Genomic DNA, 22,666 nt, shown 5'->3' with positions numbered 1-22,666 from the left:
CACTGGTCAAACCAGGTTAGTATTTGCACTTGGTTGAGGTAGACTGTAAACAAGCTAGTTTACTTCACTGAGCTACTTGGAAACATAATGCAAGCATTTAGACCTAAAACCAACTTATCTTGTTACACTAACATTAGTCTATTTGAGAACAGGTAAGGAAGCAGTAGGTTTGACACTAGTGGGGTAAAGAAAGACATAATATACTTGCATTCACCATTCTCACTACACAACCAATTCAGCTATCATGGTGAGGTAAGAGAGCTAGTCTGCTACCACACACTGACAGTACATTTAAGGCAAAGACCCTAAAGTTCACCCTGAATTTAACCTCTTGTACCCATCTTCTGTAAAGCTGTCATTTACCTCTGCTACTGAAATACATGTTAGTAGGTTAGGTGAAGGAATAAGCCATAAATGTACAGGTTCTAGTTGGCGCTCTGCTACAAACAGTGTTATAGCCTTACAGCCAAAGTAACTAGGGATGTGAATGTACTTAAAAGATAACTGACACATTAAAGCACAGTGCTAAGTCTCCTGCTGTTTAACAAAACTAGAAGTTTTAGATCCATGCCCTAGAATATACTCTTTTCACTAACCAGGACCCAAAGCAGAATTTTCCATAAAAGCCCTTACCTCAAGTTGGTTTTCCCTATGTGATTAACTGCTCAAACAGAGGTGGGCAAATTACAGCCCACAGGACCATCCTGCCTGGCCTTTAAGCTCCCAGCCCCTCCCCTGCAGCTGCACAGCTTGTGTCTACCCACCTCCCAGGCTTTCCAATAACCCAGTCCTGGCACTCTGAGCAGCATGGTAAGGGGGTGGGGTTGGATAAGATAGGCATGGAAGTCCTAGGGGGCCTGGAGGCAGGGCTGTGGATAGGGGCTAGGGCCCAGGGAGTGGGGGGTTGGATAGGGGTAGGAGACCCAGCAGGGGGTAGTTAGAGCAGAAAGTAGAAATGGGGACCAGGCCAGTTGGGGAGGCACAGCCTTCCCTACCCAGCCCTCCATACCATTTCACAACCTCAATGTGGCCCTCAGGCCAAAAAGTTTGCCCACCCCTGTGCTAGAAGCAGAAATCTTTGGGATTTGCCTGTATAGGACTCTAGTACCTGTCACTCAACATTTTGGGCCTGGCTTTACAAGAGAAATAGAACTACCCAGTTGCAAGAGCATTCATGAGATTGAGTCTCATGGATGTGGGGAAAAAGTTCACACTAGATTTGGTGGAAGAAAGAGAATTGCACCTTGACTGAAGCTTCTGCCAGCTTAAATAGTTTTTCTGGTAGCTGTAGCCCTGCTAAAAAAAAATTCACAAAATCACTTCCAAACAGCTAACACACTAAGAGACCAATACCCTGCCACCAGGGCTATAACTTAATGAGTTGGAATGAAGAAAAAGTATTGATTGATTTGTTTCACATTTATATATTTTCCTGCAAGGAATTCTGTTCAGATTAGCTAAAGCCAGCAGGAAAGTCACCCCTTCAGTGATCAAGAGAGAGAAATTCCCCTTTGAGATATGCTGATATTTAAGTGGCTATTATTAAAAGCCACAGAGGGGGCTGGGAGAGATTAAGTACAATGGAACCTCAGAGTTATGAAGTTACCAATCAACCACACACTTCATCTGGAACCAGAAGTACACAATCAGGCAGCAGCAGAGATTTAAAAACAAAACAAAACACAGCAAATACAGTACAGTACTGTGTTAAACTACTTAAAAAAAAAAAATAAAGGGAAAGCACCATTTTTCTTCTGCATATTAAAGTTTCAAAACTGTATTAAGTCAATGTTCAGTTGTAAATTTTGAAAGAACCACCATAATGTTTTGTTCAGAGTTATGAACAACCTCCATACTCTGAGGTATTTTCTACTGTGTAAAAGAAAAACTGGCTACAGTATCCATTCCTGAAGGCTGTTTTAAGGCCTCATTACTTGCTGTATATGCAAGTACATGTAGGAAGGCATCAGATTAGTTTCATACCTTGTAAAATATACTCTCTGCTATTGGAACTGACTCCCTGAACACCTCTAAAGTTACAAATGTAAGTCAAAGTAAAGCTTTAATTAAAAACTTTAAACGTTTTTAAACCATTGATGCTGTGACAGTGCAAACAGCATACAATTTATTGCTCAACTTCTGCATGGGTACATTAAGTTTTTAAAAACCATTTTATACAGATGTTTTGTTAAAGCTTATGTAACGGATGGCAATACAATGAATATCAATGCTAAAAACACTCTGTAATAAATATAATAGAAATGAGAAAATAAAACTCAGTTTGTGGAGGGGAAATTATACTTGAGTCTAAACTAATTACAGCTACAGACAAGCTTGGGATGTGGTAGAGTTAAAAACCTACTATATAGTGTTAAATACAACAAATGGCACCTGTTAACTATATGGTGCAGTTTAAAATCTGAAGCAATGTGAGCATGCTACATTAAGCTGTATGATGCATACTTATGATATAGAAGCAAAGCTTTTACTTCCATCAATGCAGCCAGTTTAAACGCACCAGAAGTTTCATACAGATGTAGTGTTGTAGAACAAAAATACAAAAGGAAAACTTGTGTGCTCTGGACTCTAGTATAACAACAAAAAATGGTAAAAATAAATCAGTTTAGGGAAGCTGAATCTATGTGCAAAAAAAATTAGAATACATACTGTACAAAGCACCATTACAAAACTCTTTACAGCGAGAAATTAAATCCTCTGAAACTCAACTACGTGCTGTATATTTGAAATCTACAAAATAGTCACTGTTCATAATTAAACATTCATAATGAAAAGCAACAGCATGAAACATGATGCAGCATTTCTCTAAAACAACTTTATGCAACTAAAGAATGGATAAAGTAAAACTCAGTAAGGACAAGCTGAAATAAATATTCACATTAATCATGGGGTGAAAGTCCAAGGTTCAATGCAACATAGGGCTTAGCACCTGTTTGAGGGAAAGTGGCTGACATGATTTTTGAACTAAACTTTCATGGGTGAATACTTCTGCAAAATGTATCAGAAAACTTCTGGCCAGTTGGGGTGCTTTATTTAAAGCTCTTAGTTGTTATGAAGGTAAAAAGGCACTCCAGATACTTGATATAATCCTCATAACTGGTCAAATATGTAGAAATATTAATTTTGTCTATTCATGTCCATAATATTTTAAGAAGTTAGATTTTACAACATTAAACTGGTGGTACTAGAGGGATTATCAACACCAAAATGCCTAGCAGGAAAACAGTGCACCTACAGCTAAAGCTGCTGTGAAACGTCAAACATTGGGTTAGGGTTTTTTTTTGGTTTTGTTTTGTGTGCAAATTCCAGTAAACCCTTACATGGGACTCAACATCTCAAACCTATAGGAGGTTAGGATAGGGGCCAGCTACAGCTGTGTGTTCTGGCTGTTTAGTGCAGGGAGTAGACTACAGTGGGGAGGGAGATGCATACCTGAAGCAGCAGAGAGATCAGCAGAGGCTGGATGCCATCAAGAGACCTTGTACAGTGGCAGCTCAGAAGAGGCACTGAGCTGCAGCAGTCAGATCTGGGGATACAGTGTTTGTGCTCGGTATCCCCAGGCTGGGTCCTCTAGTGTAACAGATCTGCATTGCCCCTCCCCAAGGAGTAACTTGGATGAGGCCTTGTTCTGTTCATACACCACAGGGAAGAACTGCTTGAAGGATCAGGTGAGTCACATGGGATGAGACTTGTCTGTGGAAAAAATCCCAGCCATACCTTGGGCAGGAACAGAATAGAAACAGCCATCTCCCCCAGAGAGTGGTGCTGTCAACAGACCATTCCTTCTGGATGAAGAATGTAGTGAGACCGTCTCAGCAGGCTTGCACACCAAGGCCTTGCAAGTCACTAATGAAGTTTCCAGCCTGTGAAGTGACAAAAGAACCCTGTCTCTAGAGAGCAATCCATCTCACGACCCTCTGAGTTTGGGAAGGTCTCTTAGAGACAGTGTTACCACTCAACTTGAACGAGGTCAGCACAGAGCCGCAAGCCCTCCAAATGAGGAAAAAGGTCTGGCAGACTGCAAGCCCAGCTGCCAAAGCTGATCTCTTGGCTGCTTCAGGTGTGCATCAACAAGCAACTAACCTCTCCACTATGCATGAGCCCAGATTGGTATGTTTTGCTAGATGCTGCTTGTTCTAGCAATCATACTATTGAAGAAAATAAGTGAAAATATGGATTTGGGCTACCAATGATGGTATGATCTCATTATGACTGCTCTCAAATAGACATACTATTAGGCTATTACCAGTCATTCTAATGAATACAGTCCATTATTAGCTTACGTGCTGTAGCAGTCAGATTTGGCAGAATGAATTTATATGTTGACATTCACAAACTACATAGAATAGACAAGACAAAAAAAATCACTAGTTCATTATATAACTTATGCTGCGAAAGGAAGTAGTTGTTTACATCCCATTGTCTTAGTAAGTTCAAGACTCGTTTCTCACCAATGTAAAAATAGTGCAGATTTCCGATGATTAATTATGATCCAAGCTTTAAAAAAAAAAACCCAACATTGATTAGAAACATTTGAAAAATTCCCTCCAAATGTTGCTGCTCTCATTACTGTGCGAGAGGACAGGCAAAATGCCAGTTGTATATTACCGATCATGCAGAAGAATGCTGCTATAAAAAATGTGCAGTGAGTAGCCTAACTTCTCCATACCCCAAAAAGACAGCATGCTGACCTCACAGTAGGATGCTCATTTGAACAGCCCAGGATTCCCTCCATTGGTAGTGCATTATGTTCCCATTTGAACTGACCAACCCACATTTTAACTCTTACATATATTTACTCTCATCCCTACAACCAGTGACAATGTTGTGCTTTAACCACCTCATTTTCAAAGCACATCACATCATGCGTGTTTGTTAATAGAAGAGCTTTTGCAATTTGAGTTAGTTACTTTTCCTTCGCTGTAAAACCCACATGACATGAGCAGCCAAACAAAGGTTAAATGTGGTTTACCTGATAAGTCTTTAAGCATCAACAAGTACAGAATGTGAATTGGCTGCATTTCAACATAAAAAGCTTTGGTTGATCAGATAGATACAGTGGGTTCTGAAAGATGAACTGATGACCAGGCAGAAGTCTGTCAACGTCACCTCATCAGCATGCTTTAAGAATTTTTTTTAAAATGTAGCATTTGTTTTAAATTGAAAGCAAACCAAAAATACTCTTGACAATATCAACTTGTTACAAAAACGCTTGTTTAAAAAAAAAAAACCAAAATGACTAATGCTCTTTAAAAAAGGACTATTCCACATTTAACACAAAGTACTGTACCAAATGCAGTATTTCACTCAGACTAGGAATCTGACAACTGATAGAAACAGGACCCAGAACGTCATGTCTGTAATTCGTGCTTGAAAAATATAAAAAGCCCAATTCTGGGTAACGTTTAAGTTGAACATATAATGCAGAATATAATATTTCACTATAAGAAAATGCAGTTAACATGTAAGTGGCTGTAATTAAAAAGGTTAATGATTCTTTTAGCCAATTTTATGCAAAGTTAGAATAATCCAAAATTTTTTTTTTTTTTTTTTTTTTTTTTAAATAGCAGGTATAGACGCTGTTCAGTATATTTACTTGGGCTGAAACGTGATTTGTACCGACTGCTGAAGTTGTGTCTTCTTGTCTGTGAGAATAGAAATCAGGTGGGCAAATAGAACAAATTACCTTTTACAAAAATAATAGTAGTCTTTAAGGGTAGAATACTGCTTAACTGTCAAAATGTAGTAACAGTCAGCATTCTGTATGGTCAAGATATTAGTTTTTAATAGCAGCTGAATGGTTCTGCGGCAATAGCCACAGAACCTATTTTCTTGAAGAAAAAAAAATTTCCAAAATTGTCCTTTCCCTCACAGTGTTCTTGAGTAAAAGAGGAAAAGCATTCCTGTATTTCAAGCATTTCTTGAGTCTTGGCTGAGGGGAGGGCTTTCTGGCTGACAGGAGTATAAATAGAATCTCAGGTAAGTCTGCAAAGGGTCATTCCACAGCAAACCCACATGTTTCTTCAATGGCGGTTAGCAGCTTCTCATACAGCTTGTCATAGCTTTCATAGGGAGGAATGTCTATTCGATTAAAGCTGTTAACAAAAAACGAAAGCTCTTTAGAACAAGTTTCAACTCTACCGCAAAATCCAAGATGGACGCAGTTCTGTTGCACTACAACTGCATTTAACATTCTTGAAACACTCTGGTGATAAGATTGCAACTTCTTGTGTTATATCACTAAATTACATTATGATGGCCAACACAATGACATCGATATAAACAAAACCAGACTATTCCCTATTGCCATAATACATGGAATTCTTTACCAATTAGAAAAATGATCAGGAGAGGAGAAATAAATGACAGTTGATAATCTAGATGTGCTGTATCAGTGTACGTGTCCATTTACCAAAACGCCAATATTTCCATGGAGGAGTGAAAACGTAACATGGTCTTACCAGGTATGAGCTTTCGGCAAGTTATTAGTGCTGGCATCAATCTGGTGTATTGTAAATAGCCTGGGCCCCGCAGCACCTGCAAATCCAGTAAAGATGAATTCTCTAGCACAACAATTTAACCCCCAAACTACTATCCTGTAACTGTTAAGAAGGCAGAGTGAGAAGTAAATAAGCAGGGGAGACAGACGAGCCATGTACTAAGGAAATGAAAACCGTATAATACTGTGGCAGGGAGGGAGAGAACACACAGAACAGCAAACGGAAAAGCTGTCTCTCCACATTTCCCCTTCAGACAGAAGTTTGGTTTTCTTCACACATGCACAACACTAAGACTGTTTAAGCCAGTGAAAGATACACAAAAACTAACAGTACAAATGTAAATCTGTGTTGCACTAAAGTAATACAGTAGAGCCTGATCCACACACAGTTTTTATACAGGTATCACTATTTCAGGTAGGGGTGTGATTTTTTTAAAACACATACAACCCATAGCGTGGTCAAATTCATACCACTATAGCTGATTTCTCCTCAAACCAGAATAATCTACATTGGTGTAAGCACATTTATACCTGTATAAGCAGCATCCACATCAGGGTCACATTTACAGGGGTATGATTTGTGCCCAAGACAGCTGTGATTGCAAAAGCCCCTAGCACAGTATATTAGCAAAAGCACAAGTTATTACCTTACAGTAACTGGAGTTCTTAGAGATGTTTTGTCCCATGGATATTCCATCATAGGATCAAGTATCAGAGGGGGTAACCGTGTTAGTCTGTATCCACAAAAACAACGAGGAGTCCGGTGGCACCTTAAAGACTAACAGATTTATTTGGGCATAAGCTTTTGTGGGTAAAAAAACCACTTTATCTGAAGTGGGGGTTTTTACCCACGAAAACTTATGTCCAAATAACTCTGTTCGTCTTTAAGGTGCCACCGGACTCCTCATTCTTTCCATCATAGGATGTGCACGCGCCTGTGCACTCTTGATCAGTAATTTTAGTTAGCAGTGCCTGTGGGTCCATGCCTACACTCTACACATCCTTGTGATCTGGTGTGAGAGTATAGGGGGAGGGTGGACCCGCCCCTGCTCCAGTTCCTTTTCAGACTGGAAGCACAGGAAGACTCCACAGCAGAGAAGAAGAAAGGCAGGAGGTGGAGCACCCATAGGGACAACACATCTCAACTTCCAGCTAATGTACAGGTAAGTAACCTCTCCTTTGAGTTATTGTCCCTATGGTTGCTCCACAGTAGGAGACTCCCAAGCAGTGTCTTGACATGGAGGCGGATCTCAGCACAGCTCTGAAGACAGTGCTGCTCTAGGTTGTCTCTGACCTGGAAGTAGATTGGCTAGCATAGTGCCCAGAGAACATGTGAACACAAGACCAGGTTGCTGCTCTGCAGTGGTCCATGATGGGTTTGTCTTTAAGAAGGGCTATAAAGATGGACTGGGCCTGTTGGAATGAGCAGTCCGTCTAGGAGGAGGATGCACTCCTGCAGCTTTGTAACAAACTAGAATGCATCAGAAACCCACTTACACAGTCTGAGCGGAAATTGGCTGTCCATTCTCTTGGCAAAGGAGATCAAGACCCTGAAGGGAAAACCCTGAAATATCTTGTTCTGCCTAGGTAAGAGGCAATGGCCCTTCTTACATCCAAGGTATGGAGGCTAGCTTCCTCTGTCAAGGAATGAGGCTTGGGGGTAAAACACTGGTAGTCAGATGTCCTAAGTGAAATGGAATTCTAAAGAGACCTTAGGTAGGAAATGAGGATGGGGGCGAAAGGTCACCTTGTCATGGCAAAATGTAAGTAGAGAGGGTCAGCCATGAGTGCTCTTAACTCCCCTACCTGTCTGGCAAAGTTACGGCTACTAGGAACAAAGTCCTGAAGACAGGTAGACAGCTAGGCTCATTAAGGCATTGAGAAGCAGATTAAGGTCCCATGATGGTGCAGACTCCTTGTTTTATCTGTTTCATCATGTTAAACACTTATGGAATGTGGCTGAGGTAGAAACAGAAAATCCTTTGACTGGTGGATGAAAGACTAATAGCAGCCAGGTAACCCGTCATGGAGTTCAGTGATAACCTTGTATGTTTAAATTCAGCAGGTAACCAAGTATGTCTGTGAGGAGAGATTCAGAAGGGGATATGGATCGATGGGTACGCTAGACTTGGAAGTACCTCCACTTTTGCAGATAGATTTTCCTTGTACTTGGTTTCCTACTGCTCAGGAGTATGAACTGAACTTCGGGAGAGCAGCCCAATTCTATGCTTGAGAACTATCGAGGTGCAGAGATAAGAAACTGGGATGCATTGTGGTGCCCGAGTCCAGTGTCAGGAGTTCTGTGAGAGGAAGACAAAGAGACATTCACACAGAGATGAAGCAGCTCTGGGAATCACACTTGTCTTGACCAGGATGGTGCTATCAAGATGGAGAAACTGAAAGCTACAGCTTGTTCTTTTAAGTGTCTTGTTTCAATGGTGCCGGAGGGCAGGTATACAAGAGATTATGGGCAGGCCTTCATTACCCGCCAGATCAGCGGGTAGTGATCGATCTATCAGGGAACAATTTATCGTGTCTCGTCTAGATATGATAAATCGATCCCCGAACGCGCTCCCCATTGACTCCGGAACTCTAGTTCGCGAGAGGCAGAAGCGAAGTTGACGGGGGAGCAGCAGTGGTCGACTTGCCACCGTACTCACGGCCAGGTAAGCTATTCGCGTAGCTGAAGCTGCGTATCTTAGGTCGACACCGCCCCCAGTGTAGACCAGGGCTATGAGGCTAAGGGAAGAATAGGGAGTTCCCTATGGAGTTGTGACTGTACCCCCTCCTCCCCACTCCACAAGCAGAATTGTTGGCATTTTGCACTGGCCGGTGTTGGAGAGATCCAGCTCTGGAAGGCCCCAGGACTGGCAAATAAGCTGAAAGACCAAGTTGCTGAGTCCCCTCTCATGGTTTTGAAAGTGTCTGCTCAGAGAATTTGCAACAGCGTTTTGCAGGCCTGGAAGGTAGACTGTTGTCTGTGCAGTGGGATATGCACTAGTTCTGCAGTCTTAGTGATTCTGTGCATAAGGATTAGGATCTTGCTCCCCCTTGACAATTTATGTAGTATATTCCCACTCTATTGTCCAGCATTACCTTGACTGAGTTGTCCTCCTGGTTGCAAAGAATGTATTGGCATGCGTAGTGAACTACACAGAGTTCAAAAAACGTTACTATGGAGAGATTCTTCTTGAGGAGTCCATTTACCCTGGGCTGTGGTGCCTTGGAGATGGGCAACCCAACCCAGCAGGGAGGCATATGTAGAGATGACCCTTGATGGGTGCAGCCATGAAAATGGAACTCCCTCACTAGCTGTGAAAGGATCCTTCTACCAGTTGATGGAGTCAAGAATGCTGTGGTAAGATCACTCGCTTGGAAAGACTTTGTTGGGGGTTTTAACAGTCCATCAAAAGGAGTAGTCTTGCATAGGATGTCACAAACATGTAGGCTGATGTGTGGCCCAAGAACTGCAGGCAAGCACTTGCTATGGATTGTGGGATCTACTGTAGCATGGAGATAAGGAAGGCCATTGGGGTTAACCTGTACATAGGTAAGTAGGTTGAGAAGTGCAGAGGGGCTCCACTGAAGTCTATGCTCTTTATCAGCACTAGAGTAGACTTTACCAACTCTAGACAAAGGCACAGGGAGGTGAAATGAGACATGGGCCTTGTTGGTCATTGGCTGGACCTTGAGGAAGGAGTGTCTCTTGAGCCAACTGTCCAGATAGGGAAAGACAGTTATTCCCCAATGATGCATGTGAGCTGCGACAGAGTGGACCTTTATACAGATTTTTTTGAAGCATCTGAAAGGCTGAAGGGGAGGACAGGATACTAGTAATTCTCTGTGCTAATGACTAACTGTAGGAAGGGTCTGTGAGACAGGTGCATAGCTATATGAAAGTGTGACAAACCAGTCCCTGGGATCTAAAGGATGGAATTATCATTGCTAGAGTAGTCATCCTGAAATGCTGCAAAAGGATAAAGGTATTTAGAGTCCTGAGGTCTTGGAACAGCTTCCATCCTCTTTCCTTTTGGGAACCAGGAAGTACCTGAATTAGAATCCTCTTCCAGTGAATTTGGGGTAACTGTCTCAATCACCCCTAAGAGCAAAAAAGATTGAAACCACCTGTAGGATCGATCTGTCTGATGCGATGAGCTCCCAGGCAGGTTGAAAATGAGAGATGGTCCCCAAAAGGTGAGTGTAAAGTAGTTTCATGCAACATGAGATCCAGAGAAGGCGGCAGTTCATGACCTAGCTGTCAAAATGGCTTTTTGGAAGATGATGCAGACTGGGAGGTCACCATCAAGGAAGGCCTCTTCTTGTAAGATATGGACCTCTTTTTGGAGGGTTCTGCAGGTCTGTATAGGTCTGGTATTGAAAAAGTCAAGAATGCTAAGCAATCAGATTTGGTAAGTCATTTCTTTGTGGAAGGCGTATAGATCCCCAGGGTTCCGAGCAGGAGACCAAAGAAGCAGCAAACATTCATGTCATCCAGGACAGGACCATCCTCTTCCTTTCCTTATGCAATACCACAGTGGGCTTTCTGGAGGGTACCCTATAATACTGGTCACTCTACAGAGTCCATGTGTTCCAAAAAGTCCACTGTAGTGGTGTATAAGCAAAGGAAGAGGATGATCCTGCCAGGGATGACATGAATGTCTGCTGTTTCCGTGATCTCCTCCTTGGGAAATATCTCCAGAGGGCGGTTAGACTGGAAAGAATGGTAGAATCCTAGTCTGAAACCTCTGAATCTGAGGAGTTATCCTCTCCTGTGTCCAATGGAGAGTCCCAAGCATAGGTATGGTGGGGCTGGATAGTTACTGGGGGTTCATAGGGGCTGGTATCGGAGGTCAAGATTGTGTGCTGGGATCCAGGATAACAGAAGGAAGCTCTGGTTGTGAATGGTACTGGGGAGGGAGAATACCTCTGGGTATTCCTTAGGAGGGGAGACCCTGGCTTTTCTGTAACTAAGAAGTCTTCATGGGAGAGAAAACTGGACAGTGCTCAATAGGAACCTGAGATGGTACCTGGGACTGTGCAAAAGTATGGTCCATGAACTCCAAGAGTATACTACAGAGGTAAAGTCCGTGTATTCTTTGTGGCTGTGTCCAGAGGAGGGCAGTACCAAAGCATAGTTGAACAAGGCTTCTTAGGAATGCCTGTTCCTGGAGAAGTCATTGTGTCTGGAGGTCTCCAGTTCCCTGGCCAACTATGGAGGTGCTTGGTGCAGTTTGTTAGAAGACTTCTTAGCATGAGGCATAAGAGAAAAGTTTTTTTTGGTGGGTACTGGTAGCTTGGTACCGGGGGTGGGGTGTCACAGAAGCCTCAGCAGTACCCATACCAGTCACCTTGCTCTCTGTCCTAAGAGGTGACTTGGAGACTCTCCCCAGGGAATGAATTTTCTACGTCTTAAGAGTGCTTCAGTTCTGAAGCTGCTCCATGGTCTCTGGAAGTCACTGCTGCAGCCTGAGTGACTAAGGCCGTTGTGCCGGGGAGGAGAATCAAATCCTGCAGGTTTCAGACAGCAGAGCACTCCATCCCATCCTCCCTCAGCTTGCGAAATCTGCTTTGAAATCCAGTGCAGACCTTGCACTTAGAATGGACATGGGACTCTACTCTGAGACAGCTGGAATGTCCCTCACTGTGGGGAGGAAGAAGACCTGTGGCAGGCCTGGCTGCAGACAACAACAGCTGAGGGCTGGAAGGTCCTAACTGCAAAGAAAGGCAGCCAGCCGGCCTTCTGAAGCACCAACTTCAGCTACAACAAACAGAAAACAAATAAAATAAGGAATACATAAATAAAATACTTATTTTCTTAAGAAGGCAGTAATGGAGAAGATAACAGCACACACTGCTATGCTTTGTTTCAAGCCAGGGGCAGTTGAGAAGTAACTGGAGCCTTGGCGGGTCCACCCCTCCCTATATACCTTGCACCAGAGGACAAGGATGTATAGAGCACACTGTTAACTAAAATCTACAATCGAGAGTGCACCAGCGCACGCGCAGCCTACGGCGAATGCACCCGTAGGAACAACAGCTTGAAGAACTGCACTGCTACCAGTGCAGCTTACTTCACTCCGGGTGATGACTGAATAAGTTATATCACTAAATGCTTCCGCTTTGCCAGTATTAGCTGCATCCATGTTAGCAGCACTTTTATCAGTATAGTACACTTGTATAGCTATGCTGGGAGACTGCTTCCACTGTAGATTTGACCTCAGGGGTTCTACAACTACAACTATACCAATATAGCTAAAGTGGTACGACTTCTGCGATAGCCAAGGCCCCACTGGGCACTGGTGGTTGTATGGCCCTTCCCAGACACTAGGGTCCAGTATGTGCTGCAGAATTCTAGCTCATGTTAAGGATTTAACACGCAGGTTAAGTTAGCCATGGCAGTAATAGGGGTCACTAACAGAACGTTAAACAAGGCAAGTATCTAGTGGGTAATACAGTGAGTTAATCATAGGAAAGAAAGCACCTAAATGAGTGTGGGGCTGCCACCTCTGCTTATGCTTTTCATGTTGTCGTTTAAATATGCAACATAGTGTAGAGCTCCTCCAATATGCATTAGCACTCAGTGGAGTACTGCATTCTGCTAACGGGTACTAAAGCCCATTAATGAAACCTTAGTACTGCAGGGGATCTATGCCGTCTTAGGAACCCAAAAGACTACATAGGCCCTATGTGAGTGAGAAGGCTGGGTGGGGATATTTGGTTTCCAGAACCCCTGGCTTTTGTAAGTGGCAACTGGCAATCACAAGGTTTTTGCTCAGTTGGAATCCAGGCTTTCTACCAGTAAAGAAAATACTTCTATTTGGTGAGCGTGTTCTCTTCGACACTTTCCTCCATCCTGAGAGAACAAACAGGGGGACCACAGAGGCCTGAACTGATTGCCTCTGATTCTGTTCACCCAGCAGCATGGATGACAAAGTTAGAATGGTTGCTGCAGGAAGGTAGAGATTCTATCAGAGTTCCAAAGGCAGTTGGATAATGAGGTAGACTCTCTCTTTTCCTAGCCTGCTCACCACCATGTGGCGCCTTCCAAGAAGTCAAGAGTCTCTCTCACACCTGTTATAGTCACAAAGTTGTTGGCTTTCCTGGCATGGAGTGAATTGTGGACAGCTGCAGAGGCGGGGAGGGATTGTAATAAAGTGAATATTACAAAACAGGCTGCCAGAAAAAAAACAGCCAGGAGAATCACATACAGGTCTCTGATGTCCAGAGTTCTCTACAATTAGAGAAGACTAGAGAATGAAGCACTTTGCTGAGTGAAAGAATAGGGCAGGTTACAGCGGAGAGTCACAAGGTTATGGGACAGGAGAGAAGAGTAACTGGTAAATGATACTGAAAACAGCTAATCAAGACCACTGAACCCCCCCCCCCTTTTTCTTTTTTAAAAAAGGTCACATTACAGATCAATAATCTTATTTTTATGCAAGGTTTCTGTGATGTGGTATTTCTTTCCCCAAATGGATCCATTTTAAGTTGGTTCCCATCGAACTTTTACCTTGTAATGCTTTAAAACCCTGAAGAGGAACTCTGGATGAGCCAGTCACAAACTGGAGCAATCGTGCTCGCCTCTCTTCATCGAAGAGCTCCACAGCTTTCCAGAACCATTTCACAATGTTGCTGTCTGGAGTACAGTGTTTTAACCTAGTATTTGCCTTCCAATCATTAACATCAATCTTTCCAAGTCCACAAATGATGAGCTGTTAATAATTGTATACATCAGTTGTCAACAGAAATAAGTGACATTACATCTAAGCATCAAAATACAACGCATGTTTAAAAAAATACCTATAGATTTCAGTGCAAATGGAAAGTTACAGGCTCTCTCTCTTGTTTAAAGGCACACACAATTATATCATTTTATTCTGTAGTAAGCAATGTCATACCATGAATCCATTTTCAAGGTATCATATTTAAACTTCATTTCAAACACAGCAGCCAATATCCAAAAGTTGTATGGTAAAGATAATTTAGAGAGCTTGAAAGTGTCTTGTGTTTCCAGATGTACACTTTATGGGTCAAATTCTGCATTCAGATGTTGCATTGCGGCCACTGAGTTCAAGAGGAGTTTCTTATGAGTAGCTGGGGGGTATAATTTGGCTCTCAGAATTTAACTAATTCTGTTTTTTCCCCTCTTAATGTAACTTTTTATTGCAGTCATACCCACACGTCTTGTACAAATCAGATTAAACACATTTACAAGACAAATGCACAAGTAAAACATATCTTGGACTTCGTTTTAATTTTGTTATAACATCCATCCCCGATTTTGTCAGAGCTTAAATAAAAACTGTGCACTGTGAATGTGTATCTAAGGGTTTTATCACCATTACATCTGAATGCCTTCTGTTTAATAATCAATAGCAACAGCCAAGTCCCTAGTGAACTTCATGGAGTCTCTGGCACTTCCTTTTTTGAATAAAGCCTCTATGTGCATTTGTAATGTTTTTATTTTGGGGAGGAAATGGTTGTCTTTGGGCAGAGGGGAGTGTCAGTGTTGTGCATGTCACTGTTGTGAGGGTGGAAAGGCTTATTTCAAACAAGAAGGTTTTGCAGTATTTCTGAAAGAGTCAAGCTCTGGATTTGCCTAATCTCCTCTGGAAGCTGGTTCCTCTAGAAGCCAGATCCTCTTGACAGAGAATGCTTTGTTCCCAGTTCTCATGAGGCATACATAAAACTATTCTGAATTTACTGTATGGGCCTGCTCACTGGGAGAACAGACAAGCAATCATAATATATTCCAGGATCACAATAACTTTACAAACAGAAACACAGGAAATGTGGATAATTCACACTTTAGCCATTTTCTAAACCGAAACACATACAATGGCTCTGTGGTTGTGGGCCATCACTGCAGGACTGATAGAGAGAAAAATCCCAGATATGGATTCTATATTAGATGTCCGTTTTTAAAAACGGACTTTGGGAACCAGCTGCATTTGTCCAGGGCAATACGGTATTTCAGGCGCTGGATCTTTACATTTAGTAGAGCACTCTGTGGCAGTGCTAAGGCATACATGTTTCTTTAAGGGTAATGCACTGCCACGTCCACTACAGAGAACACTCTGGACCAATATGAGGTGATTGTAGATACTTCGGAATAGAAAACCAACTGAACCAAGGTACAAGAGAGGGATCCATACTACACGTCCTATCAGAACGGATTGAAATAAAGGAAGTGGCTACTTCTGCAGTCACTATGAAGCACCCTATTCAGTCACTCCCAAGATTAACAAAAACATAAGCCCAAACCTGTGTGTATACACTCTACTAAACAGAGTTAAACAATACAAACCACATGAGAGAGAGAGAATGCTTCAAGTTGACAAACCCAGCTACTGATTCTGTAGAAGATACACAGGATGGACGGTGTAAGAGATCAACCTCAAAATTCCAAGGCCTGGATGACCTTGTGTGTTTAACTGTGGTGCTTGTAATACTGCACCTGCAAAACCCCAGCAGCACCGGGGATGCAACTTAGCACATCGCTTAGTCTCGGAAGAATGCATCAGCCTTTTATTGTTACACTTGACGACATAACGTAACATTAGTGTACTGACCTCTAACTCCTTCTCATCAAATGTCTTCAGCAGATGTTGTGGGATTACTTCATTAAATCCCTTCTGCAGTGCTAGAAACTGAGCTTCAATTCCTCGTAAAAATCGCCAGTTTACATAAAGCCTGCAAAAGTGCAAATTTGTTTTGTGAAAAAATATATTCAAAACACAATAACCCTGCATTTTACCCAGCCAAAACCTAAACTTACTGACAGCAACACAACACAATCAAACTATTGTGCTAGTGCTTAGATAAATGTGGCACTGGCAATAAGTTCAAACAAGCCAAAATCTCTCATGGAGGAAACTAAAAGAGAAGCTTTGTTTGAAAAATAGGTGTATGATTATTTAATACCTGACATATTCTTTTTTATTTTCCTCTGTGACAGGGATGCTTTTGCCATTGGGTTTCAGTTCATGTTGAATAATTTCCCCATAAGCATTGTGTTCCACACAGAACGTATGGTCCAAGACGCCTGTAATATCATTCTCTCTTGTGGAGGGAAATAAACAAATGGTTCAGTGAAGAAGACATACTCTGCAAATGTATTGCACTCATAAAAACTTATGATAGACACCTCAATATAATTTTATAATCAGATTTGGTTTCAAAATATTGATAATAAGCATAACACAAGAAAACCTATTACTTTTTTATTATTCTTGAATTATATTTTGGAACACTGTCAAACCTTCTGATGCAACACTTTTAGCAACATGTTGCTGCTATTTAATGGTTTACATAATCAGTAAATAGAAAAGCTAAGTTACAATTTCTGACAAGTTAAACATCCATAAGCCCAGTGAATCAAAAAATCTTTCATTCCATGTTCAAAATTACATTCACGACACATGTCCATGCCTCTAGGAAGCTGAAATACTCAATTTTTTAAAAAGCTTTTGTTTACTATGAACACTAGAAAGATATACTGTAAATCTACCTTAGACAGCAGCAGGAGCATAGAATATACTTTACTTTTAATTTAATTCTAACTGGATTTAGGAACACAGATCATTTGTATTAATTCTAACAGAATTTTAAAATGTCATAATTATTAAATGTGCAATACATACAGTATCCAGACTAAGCTGTTATGAAGATCTGGGTCAACCAATTCCATGTCATCAAGAGTAATTGGCTTCCCTAGCAATTGCTTATAGAAAGGCAATGTGAAGCCCCCATCAATATAATGTCCATGAAACACAGCCATCCCCATAATCCGTCCAACAAAATGGAAATATGATAAGTGTTCCTGGAATTAAAAGCAAAAACAAATGCATTCAACGAAATCAGACTTCCAGAGAGAGTAATTACAGAATTTCAAATTTCAGAATTAAGACTTTGCAATCAAAAAGTTCCTAGGTTTTTTTGTTGTCACACTTTCAGAACTTGGTTGGCAACAATTCAGAGATCCTATTACTCAGCACAGAAGCAACTTTTATTCATGCTTTCCTTAACGCAATTCAAACATCTGGCACCAAAATTAAGGAGAAATATTTGGTATTTTTCTTTGATTAATTCTAAATACAAAGGGGTCATGCCATTACACAAATCCAATTTCTAGCAATGATAATGTGAGAATTAGACTCCTAAGTCTAAGGCATTCCTCATGCTTATTTGAAGATGAATTTCCTAGGTCACAGAAAGAATGAGTTCTGTACATTTGTCATAATATGTACCGGGTTAACTGCAGAGTCTGGGTTGATTTGCAGCGTATAGATATCATCTCGTGAATACTGGAAGAGGCCATAATATGGATTCAACATTTCATGAGACAACAGGTAAAGCCACTCCCTGGGGAAAAAAATAATTATTTTACTTCATGTTTCAGACAAATACATTTCTATGTTGAGAAGTTGTGCAAAAATTTAGGTTTTCAACTGTAAATATTTACCACGATCAATACACAGTTAAGCTATACACAGGACAGAAAGCAGAAATTACTTTTACTCGCCCAGTAAACATACAGTACTTGAAAACTGGCTGGTTTCTCAGCTCTCCAAGCCTTTTCTTCAACTTAATCTCAATAGTTTCTGGTTGCTTCCCCTTCTTTAGGCATTACACATTTAAGACAAGGTTGTACTTTGTATATTTTACTCACGATACAACACTGCTGTATAGTATCAGGGGGTAGCCGTGTTAGTCTGTATCCACAAAAAAAACCAAGGAGTCTGGTGGCACCTTAAAGACTAACAGATTTATTTGGACATAAGCTTTCGTGGGTAAAACACCATTTCTTCAGATGCTGCTGTACAATACTCTGCTGAACGTATCCATTACCTGAAGGACATTTACATTGAAGGCTTCAATCTGAAGTGCTAAGTAAGTTTGTACTGATTGGTAAATATTGGCTTAAGGGGCGGAGGGGAACAACCATAATTTTTCATGCTGCTCCTTAGCTTTGCTTCTTTGGCAGCCCACAAAGCAGAGGGCTGATTGTCCAGGGTATGCCAACCAGAAGTAGCGCTAGAAAACACTAGCGGAAGCATGGAAAATGACACCTTACTGCATCTCTTATTTCTAGTTTTGAACCATTTTTGTTATAACTGAACAATCAGCTGAAATTAAGTCAGCAAAATATTACATTGTTGTAACAGTAATGATTAAATGAGAAGTTATTCTCCACGGATGGGATGTTACATGAAGCAAACACACTATAGTGTCATTATGCAAAAATCAAGTAAAGTTATGTAGAGCCCTGCAACTCCATGGATATATGCTTTATATCCATGGATGTAGATATCTGCGGAACATTTTTGCGGATCGCGAATCAGATGCAGATACAAATTTTGTACCCACGCAGGGGTCTAAAGATATGTTCAATAAAAGAGTTGCCTTGTGTCTTTCATTACAACAACCTGCCATACAGCACCTAGAGATGCCAAAGAAATACTCCTCAATTTTGGGGGGCAGATGGATGCTTAAGAATGAATGAAAGTTGCAACTCTCACTACTTATGTATTTTTTAGAATTTAACATAAAAGTGCTATTCACCACAATAAATACGTTAACTTCTATCCAACAGCTTATTTCATTCACAGGTCACACATCCATATGCCACCAAGATGGACATATTAATATTTTTGACTGTATTACAGTAGCATCTAGGCTATTTTACAGTAGCAACAAGGACTTCATATGTTAAAATAATTGTAGCTGTTACATCAAAACCGTTTTAAATGATGTTTAAACCGAAATATTTGCTACCAGCAGAAAAAAAGTTTTTTTTAACAAGTGAGAAATTAAAATAGGCTTTACTTCCCTACTCTAGTAACTGCTAACATTTGACTTGAAATCCTAGTCAAGGTTTTTCATTGAAAACTACCATATTAGACTTACTTTTCTTACCAAAAATGTACCACAAGGTGGAGTCAGTCCTTAATGGTGTAAACTCTCAGATATCTAAGCTTCAGTAACCAGAGGGGAAAAAAACAACTACATCTTCAGTGGAGTTACTAGAAACATGTCTCACATTTAAAATGCATCTATGTTAAGATCTGCAATAATCTTGCAGATTTACTTTCAAGATATTAATTCCTATGTTGGGGTATATTTTCTACTCTATAGAAACACCAGAAAACTGGTAGAGACAATTTTGACGTACAAGTTATTAATGGAACACACATTAAAAAAAAAAGACTTAAACACAGATACTTAGGAGCAAGATAGCTTTAGGATTCAGAATACAGTGGATAATTTAGGTCATGTTTTCTAGCATACCTGGCAACCCCTCCATAATCAAGGCCTTCTTCTCCACGAAATTTTATCATTAATCGCTTCCACAGATCCTTAGGTCTCATCTTCATGACTTGCCTGTAAGACTCCTGCAATCACATCATCTACTGTCATATTCACTGCTGTTTATGGATAGAACATAACGTAAGAACATAAGAATGGCCATACTGGGTCAGACCAAAGGTCCATCCAGCCAAGTATCCTGTCTGCTGACAGTGGCCAACGCCAGGTGCCCCAGAGGGAGTGAACCTAACAGGCAATGATCAAGTGATCTCTCTCCTGCCATCCATCTCCACCCTCTGACAAACAGAGGGACACCATTCCTTTCCCATCCTGGCTAATAGCCATTAATGGACTTAACCTCCATGAATTTATCCAGTTCTCTTTTAAACCCTGTTATAGTCCTAGCCTTCACAACCTCCTCAGGCAAGGAGTTCCACAGGTTGACTGTGCGCTGTGTGAAGAACTTCCTTTTATTTGTTTTAAACCTGCTGCCCATTAATTTCATTTGGCGGCACCTAGTTCTTATATTATGGGAACAAGTAAATAACTTTTCCTTCTTCATTTTCTCCACACCACTCATGGATTTTATATACCTCAGTCATATTCCCCCCTTAGTCTCCTCTTTTCCAAGCTGAAAAGCCCTAGCCTCTAATCTCTCCTCACATGGGACCTGTTCCAAACCCCTCATCATTTTAGTTGCCCTTCTCTGAACCTTTTCTAATGCCAGTATATCTTTTTCGAGATAAGACCACATCCGCACGCAGTATTCAAGATGTGGGCACATCATGGATTTATATACTATTTGTTATGATAAATCATTTGACTCTCAGTACCTAAACCAGATGGTGTCCTTTCAGTTATTAACCACCATTTCTCAGGCTACTATGTTTTCTACCAACATAACATTACTTGTCAAATAAAAGAATAGATACGCTAGAAAAGCCATGGATCCTTAAATTGCTTATCATGTGCAGGGATCGTTTCTCTTTGTTTTGTCCTTCTATACTTCTAAAGTAATTAAAAGCTATAATTGTCAGTAAACTGCTTTGGAGATTGAAAGTGCTAGATAAGGGCTCATTTCTCCTGTCTAAGAAGACAAAACATGGACAATCTGTTAAGGGTAGGTACAAAAACAAACCTTCAGGGAAGCATTAAGGAATATCAAGTATTGCAAGCACTGGGTGCCCCCTGCTACTGGGAAAGCTAGAGTTACACCTCTATCGGGTAACTCGCAGGCACTACTGGAAGAAAATGTGTGGATAAAGAAACCGAAGAACAGAGAGGTAGGAGGAATGAAGAACTGGGAATTAAATGTATAGTTTCTGTTTGAGAACAATGTCATGATCCCCTGGCGCTAGCACACAGCCTCCAAGGAACTACAGCTTGCATTCAGCGTTGCCAACCCTTGCTATTAGAAAATCATGAGTCAGACCCCTAAATATCATGAGATTAAAAAAAGTCCATTGGCTTAAAAATCATGAGAAATGTGGGTTCTCTATTTCCATACTGGTTTCTGAGACTTTAAGGTCACATTTTCAACCTTTCCTCTGTAACCACACAGGCTAAAAACGTACCTTTCTAGTACAGGGAGCGCCCTGGGGAGGGGAAGCTGTTGGCTGACAGCGATTTCTAAGTAAATTAAGCCTCACTCAGGATCTCGCGATATAGAGCTCTCAAATGTCAGGATTTTTATTTTTATTTTAATTTTTTAAGCAAATAAATAAATCCTGACATTTGAGAGTTCTATCGCAAGATCGTGAGTGCGGCTTAATTTTACTTAGAAATCGCGTCACTCATGATAAATTTGTGACTTTGCATGTCTGATTACTGCACAGCAGCCCCCACAGCTAATTAAAGCGAGATGAGCAAGTCTTCAAAGGAAAGACTCATCCAATCCTGCTTGGATGGAAAAATGGTGACCACAATGTAGAGCCTTGGAAGTTGAGTGTGAAGTGAGAAGGTTGCGGTGGAGGGGAGCCAAAGAATTACAACTGCATATGATTAATTCAGCAAAACAATATTGCAAAATTCCAGCAAGAACACTGCACGTTGGGTGTCTCCTGTCAGTCATCAGCCTTGAGAATTCATGATTTTAGAATGTCTGATTTTCAAAAATCTAAACAAAAATATGTATTTGAGATACATACTGTGTAATTAAAATATTGAAGATGAATGCTATATGAAGTTATTTACCTGTTATATTTATTTTAAAAAAAGATATAAATTTTCAATCTACACTCTCCACTCTCCTAAACAACTGCCCCTCCCTTTTCATTTCTTTACTGGAAGAGAATCACATCCCATCTAGGATCGGTGATTATCTATACACTCTCCTGAACCCTTACCCCAGAATATACCATCACCACCTCTCGGAAAAGTTCCCTCCCCTACTCTCCCTCTCCCATCACTTAAAAATGGGTAGAGTTTCCTTATCTTCAGATTACCTCAAAAATCTCTTCTCTGGAGACTTCAATACGACAGTGGCCAGCTTGGGGTTGGTGCTGCGACAATTCTTGCCTCAGAATCTTGAGTTTCTGCACTAGGTCTCGCTTATACCTTGGCACAGTCAGACATTCTGCCTCATCTGGAAGCTGGCACAACGATACTACCTGCTGTTGCTGCTGCTGATCTTTAAGTTGGTTCTGACGGCTAGAAATAAACAGAGCTATTTTCAGAAACGCAAGTCACATGCCTCTATTTCCCTCTCAGATATTTTTTAAATTTTAGTATTTACAACAAAACTAGTTTCAATTGCACATGGTTACTTATTGTAATTATGTTTTAAAAATGTCCAGTTTCAGTAAAAAGAAAAAAAATCCAGAGACCTTATCCTGACCAAAG

At 40.9% G+C, this 22,666-nt stretch overlaps 1 protein-coding gene across 4 annotated transcripts in view; it reads right to left on the bottom strand.

Annotated features, from left to right (window-relative positions):
* Positions 1-2,111: 2,111 nt before the first annotated feature.
* Positions 2,112-22,666, bottom strand: part of SMURF2 (SMAD specific E3 ubiquitin protein ligase 2) — a 96,679-nt gene continuing 76,124 nt past the window's right edge. For all 4 annotated transcript variants that reach the window (XM_074971184.1, XM_074971186.1, XM_074971185.1 and 1 more), the window contains 9 exons: positions 22,270-22,474; positions 19,808-19,911; positions 17,767-17,881; positions 17,161-17,339; positions 16,442-16,579; positions 16,090-16,210; positions 14,028-14,229; positions 6,480-6,555; positions 2,112-6,113 (listed from right to left, as the gene is read on the bottom strand). In XM_074971184.1, coding sequence (XP_074827285.1) covers positions 6,014-6,113; positions 6,480-6,555; positions 14,028-14,229; positions 16,090-16,210; positions 16,442-16,579; positions 17,161-17,339; positions 17,767-17,881; positions 19,808-19,911; positions 22,270-22,474 — 1,240 coding nt within the window. In that variant the 3' untranslated portion in view covers positions 2,112-6,013. The remainder of the gene's footprint in view (positions 6,114-6,479; positions 6,556-14,027; positions 14,230-16,089; positions 16,211-16,441; positions 16,580-17,160; positions 17,340-17,766; positions 17,882-19,807; positions 19,912-22,269; positions 22,475-22,666) is intronic.

The sequence above is a fragment of the Natator depressus genome, chromosome 14, assembly GCF_965152275.1.
Source record: "Natator depressus isolate rNatDep1 chromosome 14, rNatDep2.hap1, whole genome shotgun sequence".
Taxonomy (NCBI): Eukaryota; Metazoa; Chordata; order Testudines; family Cheloniidae; genus Natator; species Natator depressus.
Note: the sequence above shows the minus strand (reverse complement) of the source record. Positions and strands in the feature narration are given on the sequence as shown.